The sequence below is a fragment of the Centroberyx gerrardi genome, chromosome 11, assembly GCF_048128805.1.
Source record: "Centroberyx gerrardi isolate f3 chromosome 11, fCenGer3.hap1.cur.20231027, whole genome shotgun sequence".
NCBI lineage: Eukaryota > Metazoa > Chordata > Actinopteri > Beryciformes > Berycidae > Centroberyx > Centroberyx gerrardi.
The window spans coordinates 26,811,513-26,826,076 of record NC_136007.1 but is presented as its reverse complement, the minus strand read 5'-3'; the positions used below and the strand labels follow the sequence as shown (position 1 = coordinate 26,826,076).

The window sequence follows — 14,564 nt, the reverse complement described above, 5'->3', positions numbered from 1 at the left end:
GTCTGTTAGCAGGAAATAGATTTTTATGTTAATCTGATTTTAATTGGCGGTTAATTAATTAGCAGATATTCATTATAGTACACAGAAGGACACAAGTCCAAGCGCACATACAAGTACCTTAATTTCTTTAATGAAAAACAACACACACACACACTTATTTTCCAATGCGTCATCATTAATCACTGGCTGCTATTACTGTGCAACAGGGCTGAAGGTTGAACGAGTGAAACCAGATGAGAAGATGAAATGAAAGCTGAAAGAGAAGGGGAGAACCTTGCAGAAGAGCCCAACTCCCTTCATCTTTACCTTCATGTATTAAAATAATCCCAGACTCTCTTGTTCAGCATCATTTGATCAGTTAAATGGGAGTTTGAGAGTTAAGTGTCTGGTGAAGGCCTGGGATTTGACAGTTTTGTGACATTTTTGTTTGAGCTACCAGGATCAAAGGTCTTCCCTTTTTGCCTTTGGGAGCCCCTTGTCTAAACTTCGACTTCTGAGAGACTGTTTTGACAGTTCCAGCTTTGCATATTGGCATGAGGTATTGCTTGTGTCATGCTTCCTCTTATCTCGGTTAGATATACTGTGATAATGTGTGTGTGTGTGTGTGTGTGTGTGTGTGTGTGTGCATAGCATTTATGTTAATATGAGCTACATCTCATAGTTTTGCTCTGTAAACATAATGGCCCTCATTCATTAAATGTTCATGACAGATTTAATCTTATTTTGCTTGTTGAGGCTATTTGCACAATCATGCATAAGTCTTCAATGTTTTCTTAGCTCAGAATTATAATTTCATGATTTGTTTGAGTTTATCTTGAAGCTACAGATACACACCCCTCAGTAGGCAGTACATGCCTGCTTTGAAGGAAAAGAAAAAGCTGCTTTACAAAATGCAAACTTTGATAAAATAGAACATTTTAAGTTTGGATGAGGCCCTATATGAAATAGCTGCTACAATTGTTTCCATCTAAGTTATGAAATTGTATTTCCTTCTCCCACCTCCTTTGAAACACATTACTGTGTGACTTAAGCTTGTGAAGAGAGTTGCAGAATTCCCTCATCGATAACAGATACATGTTGCTGGTCAATAGGACAGTTAGGTCTAGCCTGAAACTGAACAGTAAGTGCCCCCATGTGGCAATTTAGATGAATTACATGAACTGCAATGCATAGTACTGCTCCAACATTTATCTTAGGACAAAACAAAAAGTGGCTGTTTCGTTGGGCAGGTTCCAATGCATCTTCAGAAAGTAATCAATAGTTTTCCAGTCAAGAACAACATATGGACAATGAGAAAACTATTAGGGAAAAGTGCACATGTTTGCAAAGCTTTCTCTGAAGTTACATTCAAATTTAGAATGTATTTTTGAAAAAGTCTGTCCTTGTTTACTTCCTTTGACATAGTTGTTACATCTACATTGCATTTACACTTTGTTGTTAATGTGGTTCATTGTGTCTTATGTGTCTCTGACGACCTCTGAGATCCCCATGTGTCTCGGGTGCATTTACACCTGGATTTTATGTGTTCTTGCTCTATTGGATTACTATACAATCACACAGGATGCATGTTAATGCCAGGTGGAAAGGGGATCTATATCATGTGCCACCACATCACCATACCGTAGCTTTTCTCTCAGGTGGCACCACAGCGCGCAAATTGCGATGTTGAGTTTTGCAATCAAGCCCTAATAAGTTAATCATGCATTCCTAAGTAGCCTGTAATCTCACTGAATGCATGAAGACGGCACAGGAGGAAAAACCGAAATGCCCCATTACAGCAATTCAACTTTCCTAGCAGGAGTTTTCCTCCTCTGCACAGAGAAGATTGTGTTCCTTAGCGACAGCGGTCTGAGTGGCTGAGAGCTGTTCAATCAAGCGGCGCCGACACACTAAATGACCTGTCACATTTTGATTGGCTCATCCCGAGCTGGTGTCAGAGGTCAAATGGTATCTGAGTGGAGTGACAATGAAACACACACGCACGCACGCACGCACACACACACACTTGATTGGACTGTGAACAGTATAGGATATTGGAAAAAGTGCTACACGATAAACAGACACACACCATTAAAGAAATGACGTGTATGAAAAGGCAGAGGATTAACTACCTCACCTACAACCATACAGGTGTTCAGACACCATTCACTGTGGTGTGAACACATGAATCTGTGCATTATGTAGCAATTAAACTGTACTCTACATGTGACAACAGCAAAATGGTAGGCTACTTTGAGACATATGGTTCATCATAGACTTGACTGTTAAGTTTATTGTAGACATCACATGTCACATCATTGTTGAAGATAGTGAATTTATTTCTGCCTCATTGTTGGGCTATCTGGAGTCTGTGTTGGTCAGTGCTGGCAGAGTCTGTGGGTGCGACTGTTCGTCTGTGATGGGTGTAAGCACAGAATTAGCCCTAATGAGATGCTAAATGGCGTTGAAATTGGACCTGCTAACGTGTAGTATTATTCATTTCAAAAATAATAGTATTACTTTACTTAATACTCTGGTCAGGATAACAAAACAGTGTTGAAAGTTAACTTGACAGGTGGATTAGTGTAAGAGGACTAATTCTGATGACAACAAATCGTGGGATGGGGATAATCACAGTTTTTTAGATAATTCAATTTCAATTCTTCAGTATTTAGAGTCGGTGATAAAAAAGCAACAACTTATTTTTTGATTGGTAACTGAATTTGAAATAGTAATTTGTTACATTACTTGTTACCGGGAAAAGTAATAATACTACTGTAATGCGTTGCCACCTAACACTGTTGCCTTTATAAGGCTTAATGAATTGTTCTGTCCTGCCCTAACCCAGAGCAACTGAAAACACATATGGTGCTTAAGTGTCTTACTGCCACAGCATACTGGTATTGTGTTGTTACCTAGTCATATGATCTTTCACTATTTAGCTTAGATTTGTGCACATGTACAACAGCACAAGTCTTTCCCAAAGCCAGAAACAAGAAACTCAAATCTGTGACTTTGTCAAGCAATACATTATGGATGGGAGTGAATAGGAAACTGATGATGTGGTGCAGTGATGTCGTCTAGCATCATCTTCCAGGGTTCTGGCTGTATTTTGTGGTTCACAGCTTTCAGATGAAGCTCTTTTTCGATGTAAAAGCTCAGACAAAAATGAAACCACAAAGTCATCCTTCTTCTCACTGTCAATGCGGCAGGCAGCTCCAAAAAATGTCTCTCTATTAAATTCTTATAGTGTTATAGTGTCAGTTTTCTGTGCTGAGAGTAGTTCACAAATATATATTAAACTGTAAGAACATCATAGGAACATGGTTTGTTTGGTTTTTTTTGGTAGAGGTGGAGTTTTGCTTTAAAATTGCGTAACACGCCCATTAGGTGCCTTTAGAGAAAATCTACAACAAGGCTGTTTGTCCTGGGCGACACCGCAGCATCTGTGCGATTGTGTGTGTGTGTGTGTGTGTGTGTGTTCTAGATAGCATCAATCCATGCAGGGAAGAGGATTTGGAGTGTAAACAAGGATAACAGATTTCTCTGCATGAGTCACTAAAATTGCACTCGTCTCTGCGTGCGTGGATATTGTGTACTTTTTACGGAGGCAAAGAACTTTTTAATGATGTACGAGATGAATTGATGAATATATTTATGAATTTATTCCACATACCATAAATAGAAACACACCGAAACACAACGGGACAAACACAAGCCTGCCCTGAAGCCCAAACCTCCTGCAACCCAACATCCAACCTTCCACTAATCCTCTGTTTTCAATCCCGAATACTTAGCTCTGTTTCTAAGTGTCATACCCTCCTCAATCTTTGATATTATGAACATGATAGCATTGGTCAGTGAACCTGATCCTGCCGAATGGGATTCCTTTTTTAATCGGGTCTCTGCTATAGAAAGAAACTTACACTGGAAGCTGATATCACCTTACAGTATATGACAATGCGATGTAGTGCAACTTAGTTCAAACAATATTTGTTTCCAACCACACATTGTGATCCGATAATATAGGAACTCATACCTTATAACTCGGGCGATATCACTCCTCTTTGTTCACATTTTATACATATATATATTTGTTTCCAACCAAAGAAGTGTATTGCTTATTGAACTAACGGTGAACCCCCATTGGAGTTTCAAGACACTCCCAGTCCCCATCCCAAAGCTTGCATATTTGTTTAATGTTTGATACTATTTTAGAAATGTAATATGTATAGGTCATGCTATATCAAGGCTGTTGGCTATAACTCAACGTGTGGCCTTGTTCCTACAACCGCAGCATGCCGGTGACAATAACCACACTATAGCACGACCTTGACTATGTTATTGCTTAAGTGTGATATTGATGGAGCGGTTCGCTATTCTGCATGACACTGAACATCATCCATCATCAAACAGGGACGTGATCAAGAGCACAACAAAGCAGAAGAGCAATAAAGTCACATTATAATGAATTATAGTTTCATGGGCAAACCTGAAATCCGTGTTAAAACCGGAGAAAGCATCGGAGCAGAAGAATACCGGGAGGACGGTAACACAGCTGCGGGATTTCTCTTTGTGATCTGTGCACTTTCTAACCAACTAGCCATCCATCCAGCCATGCCCTCTGCTTCCCACACACTCCTCATCTCTCGTTATGATATCTCACACACACACACGCACACACTCGAGCTGCCCACTGATGCTCTCTCTCCTACAAGGGCATGCCGTTTGCTGCCTCAGTTAGCCCTGATAAGGTATTATTCTCCATCGCTGACTGTCTTCTGACTGTCGCCTCTGGTAGAGGGAATGGGTAATGATGATAACGCCCCCACACACACATAAACACATACGCACACAAAAGCATCACACAGCAGACCGTGCGACGGCGACGCTGCGTGGCGTGGAAAAACTGGGTTTCTTTTTCCGTCCCTAAACCCCTTTCCTCATGTCACAGCGCATCGGCCGTCACAGTGACGTCCTTTCCACTTGTGAATTCTAAATACATGTGTGGCGATGATGAATATATGTGTGCGTTTGTGTGTTTCAAAACACTGTGAGATGTGCTGAAGCAGCTGGATGGTTTGGCATCAATTGCTTCCAACTGAAGGTCCCGTGACCCTGATTGCATCTGACCGAAGGGGGTTGGGGGGAGTGCGGCGTTTAAGAGATACAGTTTGTTGATCAGATTGAATTAGCGCGCCTACAGCAACTTCCCTGCCTGACAACACGTGCTTTCTCTTCACTGTGATCAGTTTTTCTGTGTTTCTGAATTCTTTGAGCAACAGAAGAACTAGAACAGTAGAAGTCCAGGCAGTCTCGAGGGTTTGAATAGTAAAAAGCCCTTTAATTGGAGAGGGCTAAAACAAAAAATATCTCGGCATATTGGCCTATGACAAGGCATGGGACGATGCACGTTGGTGTTTTTTAATGTGTGAGCCTTCCCCAATTAAAAGCATTTTGAACTTCAAAGCCTTCATGAACGCTAGACTAGATATTTGTAGTATAATATCTCCTCCCTTTCTATTCCTGTGCAATTTCTGGCCTCTTTGAGGATACCCGAAGCACTCCCTGTATCTTTCCTCTCTAAGCCAGAAATTTCTATCTATTTGGATCCACCATTTCTTGAATACCATTCATCAATATGTCGTGTACAAAGTTCCCTGAAACCGGAGCGCTGGAGTATCAGAGGACGAGCTTCTTTGACTTCTTGGATGCAGCCGCTCCTCCAGCAGCAGTCCAGGGATTTGTAGTTCAAGCTCCGGTCGCCTCCGATTCCCAGCAGTGCCGAGCATCGATTGCTTCGGCCTGGAGGTGCGGATGCTGTCAAGCACTGCTGCCAGTTGAGTCATTTATTGACAGAGGGCTGGCAACCAGCGCAGAGACAACCCACTCTCTCTCTCTCTCTCTCTCTCTCTCCATTTCCTGCTGCTCTTATCTGTCTCTCCCCATCCCATCATTCTGCTCTCTTATCCATCTCTCTTGCCCTCTCTCTCTCTCTCTCTCTCTCCCCCATTCCTCTCTTGCTCTCCTCTCCTCCCAACCCCTCCTCTCTCGCACTCACTTTCACTCTCATCCATTCTCTTGCTCTATCCCCCATCCCTCTCTCTCTCTCTCTCTCTCTCTCCCTCTCTCTTCCTCCCTCCCCCTTCCCTCTCTCTCATTTCTTGTTCTCTCACTCCAGAAGCTCAGTCACACACACACAGCCGCACACACACACACGCTCTCTCTCTCTCTCTCTCTCTCTCTCTCGATCGAGCCAGCGCAGATCGAGCCAGCGCAGCTACAGCAGCCAGCCGGTCCGTTCATTCATCATTCATTTTGCCAGAGCCAGCGACTCGTGCATCAGCCAGGACGCCGTCTCGTGCTTGATGACTGTACGGGAAAACCCTACAACAAAAGAGGGACAGGGGGGAAAAAAAGAAGAAGCAAAGGACAAAGTGGGGAAGTGAGCGGAGGTTAGCGTCGCGTGGCGGCAGCATGACCGCCTACCTGAGCAAACAGCAGAGTTGCTTCGCCGACCTGGATGGCAGGGGAGGCTGCGGGGAGGCGCCGTGCTCCTGCGGCTGGAACCATCAGCACCACGGCGACCACCAACCACTTCAGCATCAGCACCAGTCCCAGTCCCAGCGTTACCATTACGGCTCGGCGCCCGGCGGTGCCACCCTGCCCAGGAAGGGGGGTCGGGCGACGGCCTGGCACTCGGAGAATTCGTCTTGCAGGAGCCCCGGTCGCTTGGCGGCAATAAGAGCCAAGGGGGGCAGCTGTGACCTTTGGCCTTCAGAGTGCGGTTGCGTCCAGAACTGGCAGGAGCCCTATCAGGTAAAACCCCTCTGTTATCGCCGGCCGGTTCCACCAAGGACCAGAGACTCTGTTTGTGACTTCTGTAGTGCAAATGGAGAACTAAATGAATGAAGATGTAGGAGATGTTGTTGCCGCTCTGTATTTTGTGATGGAGGAGACTAGGGTTAGACCTGTATATCTGTTTGCTTTTATTAAATATCAGATGTCTGCCAGTGTCGTCCACCTCTGCTGATGGAAGTTCCTCCTAGCTACTAACCCACCTAAAAGAATTTCATTCGATCGGTTTTGAGTTTAGTGTCACAAAATGCTGTTTCAGTGGCTTTTCAGTCCTTCCAGAGGCTTTTCAGAAGCTTTTCAGGATAGGTTTCTGGTGGAAACACCAATTGCTTGTCATTTTTTTTTGTTCTATTTTTCTGGCATGAAAATGGTCAAATTGAAAGATATTGAATGTTCGGTATCAGCCTTCAAAAAGTCTGAGAGTCTCTGAGAGGAGAGTTGTAGTCATTACAGTTTGGTTTACTGTTGAGGGATCTGGAAGGTCTTCTAGGATGCCTTCCTGGTGAGCCTTGTGGACCTAATTCAATGAAACATCTGTGATGGGAGGCACCGACTGGATAAGTCCAATCGCATACCTGCTCCCATCCTTTTTTCCTTCAGCATCCAAGCTAGGTTTCTACATAGGCGCTCTCCTATGTCATGTCATATCCTGTGTATTGGTAAATATGGTGAAGAAATCAATTTTAAGAGCCTTTGTGTTGTGTTTTGTCTCTGTGTGTTTATGCATGCGGACTGGAAGCAGGTTCTGAGTTTGTCTTGTACTAGCACTGTTAACTCAAAGGATTCTGAGTATTAGTGCCACTTCACAGAGGTTTTTGCCATCAGGGACTGCAACGCATTCGTGTTTTGTGCCTCAGTGCCTCCCATGTGTGAAAAAGACAGCTCACAGTGTGTCATTCATTTACACTGACATTTTGCTTCGCTTCGTTTTTCATTCAGAATCTAGAGAGAGATGTAGGGTTTGGACAAAATAATGGAAACACCACATGAAAGAGGACTTTAAAAGATGCAGTCTTCACTTTTCAGGTTTTCTTGTGGATATCTATTATTTATTAATAGACCTCCACATTTATTAAACTTTTTATAAATAAATGTCTGTTTTGCTACTCTCTGTTGCTGATTGATAAAATACAATAGTGATTAGTGCGTTTTACATTTCTGGTTTGTTTGGAATAAACAGAAGAAGAACTGGGTAGTGAGCATGAGCAGTGATAGCCACCATGGCTGAACAGATAAAGAAAAGAGAAGCTCAAACTGCAGAAAATGCAAGGAAAAAGACAAAGTCTCAGTACTGGACTCACTGTTTGATTGACAGGTGATCTCTGGGAAGAGCAGTGCAGAAACACCACAGCAATGACCACAACAAAGATATCGCCAAAATAAATAAAACAAGGAATCCAAGAATTACCACTTTAAAGTATGCATGTGTATATGTGCCCATGCACATAGATACATGTTTTTAACTCCTTTTTTTACCACCAGATTTTGTCAGCAATCCAGTTGCAATAAAAATTAGGACATAGCCTCAACATTATAGTTCTTTTTATCTACACCATAGTCAGAAATCAATCAAAATATCAGCTTTTTAGATTCTTTTCTAAACATACTATGAAATGCATAGGAGCCTGCAGGTCTGATGACACTGTGCTCCTCTCTGTGTGATAAATATGTGTGGACATCTGGATCTGAATATTATCACAGTCATTCATATTGTGTCATTGGTTTGAGGACATTTTTCACCCTTTATTCAATAACCTAGTGTGTGGTAGTGAGATGTTGCCGTGAATGCGTTTTAAAGCAGTAAAACATCTGCTCACATCTGGATTTATTGTTAACAGTGGGGTAAAATGGATCTATATTTCCAGTTAAGATGGTATCGGAAAGTTGGAAACAAAATAATTAACCATCAGCAAGTATATGCATATATGCAAAAATGAAATACTCAAAGAAATCATGATTGTGGATTTAATTACCGGGACGCGTGGTGTTTGTGCAACCATAGCACGAGTGAAATTGCCTCAGGCGAGGCCAGCAGGAGGTAATGGGAGACCATCCATCATCTAGCTAGGGGAGAAGCAAGGCAGGGAGATTGCAGGGGGGCCCAGGCAGTCAGCATTACCTGCTTTCTAGCTATAGCGCTGCCTTTGAAATATGGGGCGCGGGACAGTGAGTATGAGCTGGCACACAGGGAGGAACCTAATGAAGACATGAGGAGGAGGAGGAGATGCAACATATAACTGTTTTACCTTGTCTGTAAAAACAGACATATTTCAGCCAGCCAGTTTGCCTCATCTTTCTGCAGGTGCAACTCTTTGAAATCATATTGAAATAATATGTTGATGATCATTCTTCATTGAACATGGACATTAGTTGATTTTGGTTATTGTCAATAATGTTAGAATTGCATTTTTCATTCCTCATTCTTCACTTCCTTGTTAGCTTTGAAGAGCTTCACAGTGATACAGTATTGAGAGGTGAATTGCCCGTACCCAGGTGGACCCTGACAGAATCCATCAATATTACCTCCGCTGGCCGGGAATTCGAACAGACGACCTTCCGGTTTGAAGTCCGTTTCTTTAACCTTTTGGGCTTCCCGGCTTCCCAAGCCGAGCTCGTCTGTCCGTTTCCGCTTCACACTTCCACCTCCTTCCTCTCCCTCTGCCCGCTCTCTGCAGCTCCCACATCTCACATTGTGTTGTTGACTATTTTTACATGGGATGCTGGTGAATTATTGATGGGCCCCCATTTTTTCATGAGCCACTACACTCAGTAGTGGTGCCCCTGAATTATTGAGCAAAACCCAACAAGAGCATGAGCCCCGACCGAAGAAATACAAGCAGCTCGCTATGTAGCATCTTAAATATCTGATGCTGTATCATCGCTCCCCTCAACTTGATGACAATTTTCGCTGCAGGGCGCAGGGTTTTTCACCTCAACTATCATCCAGTTAGCTCCTGCAAAATTCAACTTTTTAAGTTATGATTTAGCTGATGAAAGTTAAATGTCGTATGTGTTTGCTTCATCAGTGCAATCGGGGGTGAAAGTGTTTATAAGACGCCCGCTTTTCAGCCTCCAGTTTGAGCTGAGGATGCTCAAATTTGAATAATTTTCTATGTTGACAGGATACTGGTTCATATTTCAATAATTGATGCACTATGATATCCATCTATTATTAATCATTAGTATAGTTTAGAGTAGCTGGAATCCTCTTAACCAAACCACACACAGTCTTGCCATGCTGCTGGCCCAGTGGCTTAATGTGCTGTTTGGAGGCAGTTGATCACGTGGCGACGTCAGGAAACATGAGCAAGAACAGAAATGAGCCTAAGTGCATCTGAGCATGTCATTTATGCGCTCAGTTGAGTGGCCATTACTTCTCGAGGCGTGTATGTGTGTGTGTGTGTGTGTGTGTGTGTGTAGTAGTAGTGGCAGTAGTACTGTATGTAATGCGGTAGTATGCAGTGCGTAATTTTGTAGGGTTAGTTGCAGTACATGCAAATATCTGAAGCTCCTAGATATTTCAGTTGCATTCTCTAATTTTCTGTGGCACTGGCCAGCTTAATTCTTTTTTTTACTTGTGCGTGAGGCACTTTACTTACTTTACATTACTGTGATTTTTTATTTATTTTTTTGACTGTAGTTGAATATTATAGGCTGCCCTTCTTCACTGCAGCATAGGTCACAGTTGCAGTTTGCCTTTCCATGCTGTTGACCTGCGTGATCGCTGGCAAGCAGACAGGCAGAGGTCAGCAGAAAGCATCCAATGACGGGAATAAGATTAATGACGGATCCCTCTGACCTGCAATTGGATTATGGGAGCTTCCTCCTCTTCAGCATAACAGGGGGAGATTTGTTATACAAGAGCCTGTTTGTTTCTCTCTCTCTGTCCCTCTCCCTCTATATAGACGTACAAACGAGACTGAGAAGGAAAGTTGAAAGTCTTTCTGGATGCTACCTGCATTGCAGAGGAGTGTATGTGTGTCCTTGTGCTCTTGTGCAAGTCAGTATGTGCGATGGGTGCTTGTGTTTGTACAAGCATGTACATAAGTGAAGGGGAGCGACGTATGTTTGTATGTATGACAGAGGAAGAGAGGGCAACTCTTGACTCTCTTTCTTCCTCTCTCTGTGTGTCTCTCTCTCCCCCTCTCTCTCTCTCTCTCTCTCTCCCTCTCTCTCTCTCCCTCTCTAAGAATGGCCGGGAACTCATTCATATGATTAGTGGCCGTGCACAGCAAGCAAATGCGTCCTAATCCCTATCATCATTCCCCTCACAAACACCATTTTCCTTCAATCATTGACTGGCTCCGCTACCCCACACAGCCGGCGAATGGTAATCTATCTCCCTCTGTTAAATTCACTGAGTCAGTCAGTCTCTCTGTCACTGTCTGTCTCTCTGACGCACAGGGACACACACACACACACACTCTCACACACACACACAACAATTCAGAAACGCACACATTTGAACGAGTCAGAAATCGCTTTAGGGTTTAGCTCGGAGAAGAAGTTGTTTATTGATGAACTGAAAGCAAGTTGGGTGGCATTAGCAGTAAATGCTGTGTCTAGATACTGCAAAATTATTGCATGAAACACTTCTAGAGTGCTCAATAGTACATTTTTTTTTCCAAGAAAAGGAAAAAAAAAAAAAACATCACTGTGCTGAAGAGAAATAATGGGTACATTATTCAGCCCATGATAAACCTAATATGTTTCAGTAATGGGATTTTTCTATTTTAATCTTACGATGCTGATGTTTTTATTGTTTTCATGAAGCGCAAATGGGTATCCATAAGGAAGAGAACAGAACAGAAATTGAACTGACCCCAGCAGACCTTAAACGAACCAGAAAAACATAGAAAAATATGAAGAGAAGTGAGTTTACTCTGTCTTAGTCTTCTTTTTTTCCCCAAGTCCTCTTATATGGGAAAATAACCATGAGTCTAGTTTGTATCTTATTCATTTGTGTTCACACGTCCGCAAAAAAATGCTGACTAATTGATTGGCGCTCACTCGAACGGCAGAAACAGGCCGAGTGTGAAAATGTGTTCATGCAGTAATTGATGTAAAAGGCAATCTCTGCATCATTCATTTGACCCCAAAATTGGGATAATTTCAGGCAATTAACCTTTGGAATAATGTGGATAATTCCTGCTGAAGACTTTGCTGTTCCTCAATCTAACTGATCATCGTGACATTTTTGGTGATTAACTTGATCCAGGCGGGTTCAGGTGTCGTGATGTGAGACAAAATGCTGAAGCAAAGGCAAAGAAAAGTTTGTCCTCTTTGTGTTATATGTATTTTACTCCGCAAGTAATCCACAAGTCTCCATCTTCGGTGCTGAGAAGAAGAAGTGGTGTTTCTGCACTGCATTTCCCAGAGATCACCTGTCAGTCAAACAGTGTGTCCAGTACTGTGTCCAGTTCTTTTTCCTTGGATTTTCTGTTGATGCAGTTTAAGTTTCTGTAGGTGGCGCTCTGTTCTTTGTCTTTTCAGTCATGGTGGCTATCACTGCTCATGCTAACTACCCAGTTCTTCTTCTGTTTATTCCAAACAAACCAGAAGCATAAAACGCATCGCTTCCTGTGCGTCAGAGGATTTTTCCCAGGAAAGAGCTGCCAGACACCGGGTGTTTAGAACAGCAAATGTAAAAGCTTTCATGAACTGGATATAGATTGAATCACTATTGTGTTACATCAATCGGTAATAGAGAGTAGCCAAACATTTCTTTATATGAAAATGTTCTTAAGGTGAAGTATGCTGTCCAAGCGGCTTGGTCATGTTAACAAATAGTCTCAGGTGTAATAGAGGAGCAGCTCCCTGGTGTACAGTAGTAAATAGCTGGTTGTGACAGGGACATGAGTGGAAAGGTTAAGTGACTCTTTCTGCTGCCACTGGACTGACAACCAAGCAAACCCCCCTGCCTTCACAGCATCATGCCACTCAGATGCACAGCAGGTTCGGGTCTTAAAGGCGCTCTCAGAGAACACAAAGCAGTGAAATACGCCTGTGTGTCGAAACTATACAGTTGAGTAATCCCTACAGCTACGATCAGTAATATCACCACACATGGACTACGTGTGCGGCCTAGAAATTGCTAAGACGTTAGGTAACTGTTATAAAAATGCAAAGATGTGCAATTACTGAAGTGCTCTCATCCCTAACACACAATATGGTATACTAATTGATATGCATTGCGTTCTTTCTCATGATAATTGTTCATAGAGAAATGATTAGGCCTTTCTTTTGTTATTGCCCTTGTTTGCCCAGTTCTATTCATCTTGTAGGGATAAAAATCAAAGGGCGAATTTCAAAGGAATCTCCAAATGCATCCTTGAGCAGCGTCTTTTGAAGTGAGTCTTATGCATCGAGCTCGTTGTTTACATACTGTAACCTTAGCTGCTGTTCAGCCTGATGCTTCGGTCACTGCAGTTATTTTGTGGCCGAAACAGAGTTCCTCTCTCGGGAGTCCTGCCTTTTAACCATCTGTTCGGTTTCCAGGAGCCGTCACGGGAAACCATTTTGAGTCACATTGGCTTCATTTCATGTCACACTAACACGATTTACAGTATGACTGTGATATTAATACCGGGCTGAGGATCAAAATACTAAGAGGTATCACAATACAGACCGAAGAGAAACTGCTGAGTATCATGCTGTCAGGTGGAGAAGCAAGATGATGCCTCAAACTTAAAAGCTAACCAGCATTTTGACTCATTTGTTGCCATTATTTAAAGTTGGACAGTTAGATATTTTTATATTTTTCATGTGTTAATGGTGCCTGGCAACACAAGCTGCTGAACTGTACAGATCAGAAATGTTGCAACTTTGGTATTTTATATTGGGGAGAAAAAACTGAAGGTGAAGAGAAGTTTGTCCTCTGTGCCTTTGCTGTGCTATGTGTATTTTACTCTTTGACACATTTGACATTTACATTTATTTTTCATGTATTACTGGTACATACCAACACAAGCCGCTGTCGTGCACGGATCATAAATTTTGCAACTTTTCACGATACTTAAGCATCTTCGGTATCCCAGATATTGTAAGGTGTCAGTATCAAATAGATGTATCATGCAACCTGACTCCGTCCGCTCATTTAATATCCCCCGCTTTCATCTGTCTCCCAACCGCTCGGCTGTAATGGCCACATCAGAGCGCTGCTTACAAGGGGGGGGGGGGATGTTTATGGTACCATCCAGCAAATGGAGGGGCTGTTAAATTGTTGATGATGCAGAGTGAAGTCGCAGTATGATCCAGAAGCTCGTCCCCTGGATCCATTTGTGGAAAGTAGGACAGTGGTGGGCCGAGGCATCTCTCTCTACCACCACCACCACAATGCTGCTTACTAATACTGATGTCTTACCCCTTTTTCTCTCTATCTCCCTCCCCATCTCTCCCTCTCTCTCTCTCTCCCTCTCTCCCTCTCCATTACAGGCCAGCCCTGCCCCAATAATAGTCAACACTGACACTTTGGAGTCAGTACCTTACGTGAGTTTCTCTTTTTGTGTGTCATTTTATGACCGTCTCAGTCTTTTTTTCGCTAGACGAATCAATACGTCCCGTTGGTTAAAGCATGCTTAAATGGAACCGCATTTAAAGAATACAATAGGGCTCTTCCGAGTTTGAGGTGAAGCGATCCGAACGGTATATCGGTAGGTTTCATCTCGCAAAACATATCTTGGTTAAACAAATGAGGTCGCCACGCTGAATTATTGATGCTCGTCATG

At 42.8% G+C, this 14,564-nt stretch overlaps 1 protein-coding gene across 8 annotated transcripts in view; it reads left to right on the top strand.

The window, feature by feature from the left end:
* The window catches only part of dlg2 (discs, large homolog 2 (Drosophila)), a 179,093-nt gene that overhangs the window by 122,037 nt on the left and 42,492 nt on the right, over positions 1-14,564 (top strand). For 5 of the 8 annotated variants that reach the window (XM_071902916.2, XM_078286621.1, XM_078286622.1 and 2 more), the window contains one exon: positions 14,272-14,325. In XM_071902916.2, the coding sequence (XP_071759017.2) occupies positions 14,272-14,325 (54 nt within the window). Of the gene's footprint in view, positions 1-3,029; positions 3,045-6,456; positions 6,799-8,052; positions 8,058-14,183; positions 14,326-14,564 lie in introns of those variants that run through there. The other 3 variants (XM_078286618.1, XM_078286619.1, XM_078286617.1) reach the window with 3 other exon arrangements.